The sequence below is a fragment of the Lampetra fluviatilis genome, chromosome 71 (genome assembly GCF_964198595.1).
Source record: "Lampetra fluviatilis chromosome 71, kcLamFluv1.1, whole genome shotgun sequence".
NCBI classification, from domain to species: domain Eukaryota; kingdom Metazoa; phylum Chordata; class Hyperoartia; order Petromyzontiformes; family Petromyzontidae; genus Lampetra; species Lampetra fluviatilis.
Genome location: NC_136345.1, coordinates 1274027 through 1283795, shown reverse-complemented (window position 1 = coordinate 1283795; position 9769 = coordinate 1274027). Strand labels below are relative to the sequence as shown.

The 9769-nt window shown below is 49.3% G+C and overlaps 1 protein-coding gene across 3 annotated transcripts; it reads left to right on the top strand.

The window, feature by feature from the left end:
* Nucleotides 1-4396: 4396 nt before the first annotated feature.
* On the top strand, nucleotides 4397-9375 carry LOC144953004 (uncharacterized). Of its 3 annotated transcripts, none has more exons than XM_078883496.1 (3): nucleotides 4397-4544; nucleotides 4885-5038; nucleotides 6093-9375. In XM_078883496.1, the coding sequence occupies exon 3, from the start codon at nucleotides 6121-6123 to the stop codon at nucleotides 7618-7620; it is 1500 nt and encodes a 499-aa protein (XP_078739622.1). In that variant the 5' UTR covers nucleotides 4397-4544; nucleotides 4885-5038; nucleotides 6093-6120; the 3' UTR covers nucleotides 7621-9375. The 3 variants fall into 3 exon arrangements, with proteins under 3 accessions (XP_078739622.1, XP_078739624.1, XP_078739623.1); XM_078883498.1 differs by having other exon boundaries at nucleotides 4845-4911; XM_078883497.1 differs by having other exon boundaries at nucleotides 4845-5038.
* The last annotated feature ends 394 nt before the right edge of the window (nucleotides 9376-9769 follow it).

The following is a 9769-nucleotide window of genomic DNA, read 5'->3' as shown; positions in this document are numbered from 1 at the left end:
AGCTCATTCTCACATACAGCTCACTCATACACACAGCTCACTCACACTGACTCACTAATACTGACTCACACTCACACACAACTCAATCTCACACACAGCTCACTCACACAGCTCACTCACACTGACTCACTCACACTGACTCACTCACACACAGCTCACTCACACTGACTCACTCACACTGACTCACTCACACACAGCTCACTCACACACACAGCTCACTCACACACAGCTCACTCTCACACACAGCTCACTCACTCACACACACAGCTCACTCTCACATACAGCTCACTCATACACACAGCTCACTCACACTGACTCACTCACACTGACTCACTCACACACAGCTCACTCACACACACACAGCTCACTCTCACACACAGCTCACTCACACACACAGCTCACTCACACACAGCTCGCTCACACACATACACAGCTCACTCACATACACAGCTCACTCACACTGACTCACGCGCAGCTCACACACAGCTCATTCTCTCACACACACAGCTCACTCTCACACACAGCTCACTCACACACACAGCTCACTCACACTGATTCACACACACTCACACGCAGCTCACACACAGCTCACACACAGCTCATTCTCTCACACACACAACTCACTCACAAACACAGCTCACTCACACACACAGCTCACTCTCACATACAGCTCACTCATACACACAGCTCACTCACACTGACTCACTCATACTGACTCACACTCACACACAACTCAATCTCACACACAGCTCACTCACACAGCTCACTCACACTGACTCACTCACACTGACTCACTCACACACAGCTCACTCACACTGACTCACTCACACTGACTCACTCACACACAGCTCACTCACACACACAGCTCACTCACATACAGCTCACTCTCACACACAGCTCACTCACTCACACACACAGCTCATTCTCACATACAGCTCACTCATACACACAGCTCACTCACACTGACTCACTAATACTGACTCACACTCACACACAACTCAATCTCACACACAGCTCACTCACACAGCTCACTCACACTGACTCACTCACACTGACTCACTCACACACAGCTCACTCACACTGACTCACTCACACTGACTCACTCACACACAGCTCACTCACACACACAGCTCACTCACACACAGCTCACTCTCACACACAGCTCACTCACTCACACACACAGCTCACTCTCACATACAGCTCACTCATACACACAGCTCACTCACACTGACTCACTCACACTGACTCACTCACACACAGCTCACTCACACACACACAGCTCACTCTCACACACAGCTCACTCACACACACAGCTCACTCACACACAGCTCGCTCACACACATACACAGCTCACTCACATACACAGCTCACTCACACTGACTCACGCGCAGCTCACACACAGCTCATTCTCTCACACACACAGCTCACTCTCACACACAGCTCACTCACACACACAGCTCACTCACACTGATTCACACACACTCACACGCAGCTCACACACAGCTCACACACAGCTCATTCTCTCACACACACAACTCACTCACACACACAGCTCACTCACATACAGCTCACTCTCACACACAGCTCACTCACACACACAGCTCACTCTCACATACAGCTCACTCATACACACAGCTCACTCACACTGACTCACTCATACTGACTCACACTCACACACAACTCAATCTCACACACAGCTCACTCACACAGCTCACTCACACTGACTCACTCACACACAGCTCACTCACACTGACTCACTCACACTGACTCACTCACACACAGCTCACTCACACTGACTCACACACACTCACACGCAGCTCACACACAGCTCATTCTCTCACACACACAGCTCACTCACACTGATTCACACACACTGATTCACACACACTCACACGCAGCTCACACACAGCTCACACACAGCTCATTCTCTCACACACACAACTCACTCACACACACAGCTCACTCTCACACACAGCTCATTTTCACACACAGCTCACTCACACACACAGCTCACTCACACACAGCTCGCTCACACACATACACAGCTCACTCACTGACTCACTCACACACAGCTCACTCACACTGACTCACGCACACTCACACGCAGCTCACACACAGCTCATTCTCTCACACACACAGCTCACTCTCACACACAGCTCACTCACACACACAGCTCACTCACACCGATTCACACACACTGACTCACACACACTCACACACAGCTCACACACAGCTCATCCTCTCACACACACAACTCACTCACACACACAGTTCACTCACATACAGCTCATTCTCACACACAGCTCACTCACACACACAGCTCACTCTCACATACAGCTCACTCATACACACAGCTCACTCACACTGACTCACTCATACTGACTCACACTCACACACAACTCAATCTCACACACAGCTCACTCACACAGCTCACTCACACTGACTCACTCACACTGACTCACTCACACACAGCTCACTCACACTGACTCACACACACTCACACGCAGCTCACACACAGCTTATTCTCTCTCACACACAGCTCACTCTCACACACAGCTCACTCACACACACAGCTCACTCACACTGATTCACACACACTGATTCACACACACTCACACGCAGCTCACACACAGCTCACACACAGCTCATTCTCTCACACACAACTCACTCACACACACAGCTCACTCTCACACACAGCTCATTTCCACACACAGCTCACTCACACACACAGCTCACTCACACAAACAGTTCACTCTCACACACAGCTCACTCACATACAGCTCACTCATACACACAGCTCACTCACACTGACTCACTCATACTGACACACTCACACACAGCTCACTCACACTGACTCACTCACACACACAGCTCACTCACACTGACTCACTCATACTGACTCACACTCACACACAGCTCACTCACACTGACTCACTCACACACACAGCTCACTCACACTGACTCACTCACACTGACTCACTCACACGGACTCACACACACAAAGCTCACACACAGCTCATTCTCTCACACACACAGTTCACCCTCACACACAGCTCAATCTCACACACAGCTCACTCACACAGCTCACTCACACTGACTCACTCACACTGACTCACTCACACACAGCTCACTCTCACAGCTCACTCACACTGACTCACTCACACTGACTCACTCACACACAGCTCACTCACACTGACTCACACACACTCACACGCAGCTCACACACAGCTCATTCTCTGACACACACAGCTCACTCTCACACACAGCTCAATCTCACACACAGCTCACTCACACAGCTCACTCACACTGACTCACTCACACTGACTCACTCACACTGACTCACTCACACACAGCTCACTCACACAGCTCACTCACACTGACTCACTCACACTGACTCACGCACACACAGCTCACTCACACTGACTCACTCACACTGACTCACTCACACACAGCTCACTCACACACACAGCTCACTCACATACAGCTCACTCTCACACACAGCTCACTCACACACACAGCTCACTCTCACATACAGCTCACTCATACACACAGCTCACTCACACTGACTCACTCATACTGACTCACACTCACACACAACTCAATCTCACACACAGCTAACTCACACAGCTCACTCACACTGACTCACTCACACGGACTCACTCACACACAGCTCACTCACACTGACTCACTCACACTGACTCACTCACACACAGCTCACTCACACACACAGCTCACTCTCACACACAGCTCACTCACACACACAGCTCACTCACACACAGCTCGCTCACACACATACACAGCTCACTCACACTGACTCACTCACACACAGCTCACTCACACTGACTCACACACACTCACACGCAGCTCACACACAGCTCATTCTCTCACACACACAGCTCACTCTCACACACAGCTCACTCACACACACAGCTCACTCACACTGATTCACACACACTGATTCACACACACTCACACGCAGCTCACACACAGTTCACACACAGCTCATTCTCTCACACACACAACTCACTCACACACACAGCTCACTCTCACACACAGCTCATTTTCACACACAGCTCACTCACACACTTAGCTCACTCACACACACAGTTCACTCTCACACACAGCTCACTTTCACACACAGCTCACTCACATACAGCTCACTCATACACACAGCTCACTCACACTGACTCACTCACACTGACTCATGCACACCCACAGCTCACTCACACACACAGCTCACTCACACACAGCTCACGCTCACACACAGCTCACTCACACTGACTCACTCACACTGACTCACTCACACACACAGCTCACTCACACTGACTCACTCACACTGACTCACGCACACACACAGCTCACTCACACACACAGCTCCTACGGATTGGCCGGGCTGATTAGCATAATGTATTTAAGTTACAGAGCCGCTCATTGTGGGAGTGAGTGTCTTGTGCCCTGCAAGTGACGTCATGTCACCTCCTACTGCCGCGTGACGTAGCGAGATAACAGGAAGCTGCCGTTTCGCCCGTGCATTGATATCCGAGGTGAGAAATTCTCATCGCGGTTGTGGTGCTTGTGTTGATTGTGGTGGTTGTTTTGATGGTGATGGTTGTTGTTTACCGAGGTAGAGCCTCGCTCTCTCTCTTGTAGGGATGTCAATTGAGTAGCAGCGAGCATGGAAGCGATGTCCAAGTTAGAACTTTACAACGCTAGGCCTTGCCTCCTGCCCTTGCCTGATCGCTTGTGCTTCAATTCTCTCGCTTAAGTTTAATTTGTCTTGACCTGGCTCACTACTTTGTAACTTTGTTTTGTTTTAAATATTCACACAGTTTTTATTTTACCAGGCCAAGCCCGCTTTAGCTGCTCTACCGCTCTTGTTTTCAGAAGCGACCAGCCCACAACAACAACAAGGTGAGGCTTGTCATCAGCGTGGTGGTGTTCACTCTCTGCATGTGGAGTGGGGACAACAGGAGGATCCGGAGGGAAATCCACGCGACGACGGAGAGAGACACGCACGACTTCCTGTATGCCAGGAGAGGTAGTTAACATCTCACGACGGGGAGAGAGAGAGACACGCAGCCTCGGCGATGTTGATTGATCCTCAATTAATTTCTTGGTAGAGTAAGGAAGCATTAATACTGAGCAGGTGAAGGTGGCCAGGTGTGGGTCTGGACACACCACCACCTGTGAACCATGCCCAGTGTGACAGTGGTGGAGCCAGTGGGAGTAGGGTGGCACGTGCCCCCCCCAACGATCCCTAATTTCGATTGGATCATTGGGGTTTATTAGTAACTAGCTTAACTCTCCGGCTTCGCCCGGGACTTGGATTCTTGTCTTGGATTAATTTCATATTCCCTTATATTTCACGGAAAAACCCTGAAAAAATTGATGCTTGCAAGAAAGAAAAAAGCCGAAACAAATCAATTCACCAAAATCGGATATTTTCACTCAATTCAACCTTAACCCACTTTTACGTAAGGTCGGTTTTGGCCACTCAGGAAGGGAATGACGTGGTGATCCGAAAATAGTCGCATTTACTTAGAAATTCCAGACAGCATAAGCTGTGACGCCAGAGCTCGGCGTTGTAGAGTTTTTGCTGCTTCAAACAAACATGTAATTTCTGCTTTATATTTAAGATAGCAGTTGTACCCATTCTTCGCACGGATATGTATTGAACTCCGAGAAGCCAATGGCTTCATCGGCCAGGAGCGAAACGCCACCTAAAATCTCCCGGCACGCTGTTAACAGCTCTAAGCATTGCAGAGCGTACTCTTAGTTTTTTCGGTAAAGTCACGTAGGTAAAAAATGAAATTAAAATTAATACAAATAAAATAATAAAAATCACGACATTTCGGAGGCAACACAAGTCTCCGTCTTCAGGTGAGACCGTCACAGCCAGATTTGCTGTATCAAGTGACTCACTTGATACAGTCACAGCCAGATTTGCTGTATCAAGTGAGTCACTTGATACAGCAAATCTGACTTTACCGAAAGAACCAAGAAGAAGTATAGACGTGTGACTGTATATATGCATTCTTCTGTACATCAATACTGACGTGTAGATGGTGTTGATATTTTTTTTCTGTCTGCAGCTGTCACTTCCTCTGCAGAATTATTCTAATGGAGCAAAGGCACTCGGCGCGGCTCGGTGCAAAAAGGCAACAATGCGACCAGCGTGCATACAGCACGGATCGTACTGGTACTTTGTCACGGCACCAGAGAACTCACACGGGAGAGAAACCCTTCAAGGGCAGTGTGTATGGGAAGGCATTTTCACATCCATCTGCTCTTAAAAAACACCAGAGAACACACACAGGAGAGAAACCCTTCAAGTGCAGTGTGTGTGGGAAGGCATTTGCATTTTCATCTCCTCTTGTAATACACCAGAGAACACACACGGGAGAGAAACCCTTCAAGTGCAGTGTGTGTGGAAAGGCGTTTGCACAGTCATCTACTATTGTAATGCACCAGAGAACACACACGGGAGAGAAATCCTTCAAGTGCAGTGTGTGTGGGAAGGCATTTGCACATTCAATTTCTCTTGGAGCACACCACAGAACACACACAGGAGAGAAACCCTTCAAATGCAGTGTGTGTGGGAAGGCGTTTGCACATTCATCTACTCTTGTAATACACCAGAGAACACACACAGGAGAGAAACCCTTCAGGTGCAGTGTGTGTGGGATAGCGTTTACAATTTCATCTACTCTTGTAACACACCAGAGAACACATACTGGAGAGAAACCCTTCAGGTGCAGTGTGTGTGGGAAGGCATTTGCACAGTCATCTGTTCTTAAAACACACCAGAGAACACACACAGGAGATAAACCCTTCCAGTGCAGTGTGTGTGGGAAGGCGTTTGCACGTTCATCTGCTCTTGTAATACACCAGAGAACTCACACGGGACATAAACCCTTCAAGTGCAGTGTGTGTGGGAAGGCGTTTACAGTTTCATCTGCTCTTGTACAACACCAGAGAACACACACAGGAGAGAAACCCTTCAGGTGCAGTGTGTGTGGGAAAGCGTTTGCACAGTCATCTGCTCATGTAGAACACCAGAGAACACACACGGGAGAGAAACCCTTCAATTGCAGTGTATGTGGAAAGGCATTTACAGTTTCATTTGCTCTTGTACAACACCAGAGAACACACACAGGAGAGAAACCCTTCAGGTGCAGTGTGTGCGGGAAGACGTTTTCACAGTCATCAAATCTTCAAAGACACCAGAGAACACACAAGCATCAGAAGATTCACAAGGAGTGGAGTCTGAAATCAGCTTGTGAAAGTCAAAGTGCTGCAATGAGCCCATCCCTCATGAAACAAGAACCGGAAGAAAATCCCAGCTTGGACACTTTTAAAGGTATCGAGGTGAAATATGAAGAGGTGAAGGTGAAATATGAAGAAGTGATGGTGAAAAGCGAAGAAGTGAAGGTAAAATGTGAAGATGAAGAGTCAACTCAAAAATCGGACCTTCACATCGATGGAGGCAACGTGAAGCAGGAGGATAATTCTCACTGCGAGGCAGAGCAAGGCAACTCCCAGCAGTTGGTGGAAGTGGAGGTGTGGGTGGACTTCCTCCGAGACAATACAAAGTCAAATGGAGACCCGGTAGATGTGTAAGTCTGAGACGATGTCGCTCCAATAGACGCACCATTGTCACAGGCCTTTAATTACAAGAATGTGAAGTTGAACTCAATTTCTAGGTGCAACCTGCAGGGTAAGAGCGGCCAGTCTTTGTGGACCTGTGGGTTGCGTAGATCTCTAACCAGGAGAGATAGCCAATAAGCTCCCAAGCTTTTGCTATGTTATCATTGCATTTTTATTGTGCTTGCTTAATCACCTCGGAAATTCAGAGTTTTTTTTATCGTATCTCGTCTCAAACACTCGAAGAGCATCCCCAAGTAGCAGCTGCCCCTGTGTGGCACAAGGAGGTGGCCCTGCACCGGTGGCCCTGCACCGGGTGGCCCTGCACCAATGGCCCTGCACCGGTGGCCCTGCACCGGTGGCCCTGCACCGGTGGCCCTGCACCGGTGGCCCTGCACTGGCCTGCATGTGGACAAGAGCCTGTCAGTAGCGGGCAATGGTTGATGTGGCATCTTGGTTGTGGAGTTTGTAGGTAATGTTTAGAATTTCATCAATTTTGACCCAAACGCCAGCATGCAATGGCCTACTCGTTTTGAATGACACAATAGTATGTTGTACATATACTGTTAAGCAGACGGTGTGTATTTTTAAAAATAGCTTCTTGTTAATTCGATGTAACCTGATGCAGCATATTTCAGTGCAGTAATTCAATTTTGTTAAAATGACTCAATAATTTAGAATGAATACTTATCTGATTTTGTCTATAAGGGTCAAACATTGAATAAGTGATGTTAGATTTGAAGTTTTCGTGACTGCAGGTATCCATACTCTTTGGTTCTTTCGGTAAAGTCACGTAGGTATAAAATAAAAATAAATTAAATCGCAACATCTTGGGCTCAACACAAGCGTCTGTCATTAGGTGGGACAACCACAGCAAGAAGCAACTGCTGAAGTGGGCAAAAGAGGTGCTATTGTCTTCCTAAGATCCATAAAGAAGGCTCTTTATTTCGGCCCACACACAAAGCTCACTTTCACACAAAGCTCACTTTCACACAAAGCTCACTTTCACACAGCTCACTCAGCTCACTCTTACACACAGCTGACTTTCACACAGCTCACTCATACACACAGCTCACTCACACTGACTCACTCATACTGACTTACTCTCACAAACAGCTCACACTGACTCACACACAGCTCACTCACGCTGACTCACACCGACTCACACAACTCATACACACACAAAGCTCACACAGCTCACTCGTACCGGCCGGGTACGGGTACCCGTACGCTACCCGTACCCTACCCGAAATGAGTGACAAACGGTGACTCACCAGTGACTCACGGCCTACCCGTACCCGGCCGCACCATGGTCGCAAACGGCTACCCGTACCCGGCCGGGTACGGGTAGCCGCGTATCGGGTAGGGTACGGGTATCGGGTACCCGGTTGCGACCTCTGGCCCCAGGTGGGTGATCACGTGTCCGGGAAGAGCTCTTGAGAAGGTTCGAGAGGGCACGAGAATGCTCGAGAAGGCGGGCGGGGCCGAGGGCGGAGCGGCCCCGACCGTGGAGGGATATAAGGCGGGTGCCTGAGAGGGACCGGGGCGGGAAGCTCTTCATCTCAAGTTGGAAGATCTTCGTCCTACCAGGGACCATGTGGTCGGAGACCCGAGTGTGGGTCCGACCCTTCGTAGCTGTAACTCCTCCGTATAGTGCAGGTAGCTGGGTGGTCACCACCCTAGGTTGTATCTGGCACAGGGACAGTTACCCCTTTGTGTTACGGTGTTACAATAAATGTGTTGCCTCTAAAAGGAACAACGTCTGAGACTCAGTTGGACTCACTACATCTCTACAGATGCACCAGCTGTGCTCCCCACTGTGCCAGGCTAGGTGCAGGAGGAGGTCACGGGACAGACCTAGGTTGCCATGGATGATTGGCAGATGCAGGAACTGTGCCCCCTACTTTGCCAACTCACTGCGTTTTATCCGCCCGGCACTCTGCCCGTTGTTGTGAGCGTCGTTCCTCTGCGCTCCGTTGTTGTTGGAGGGCGACTGCCTCCAACTTGCCCAGTAGCGTCCTTCACGAGCCTCATTCCTCCATAGAAGCCGATCTTGACACCGCTGGTACCAGTCTTCGGCAAATCCACTCATCTCCACATCCTCCCATACCGCATCGGTCCATCT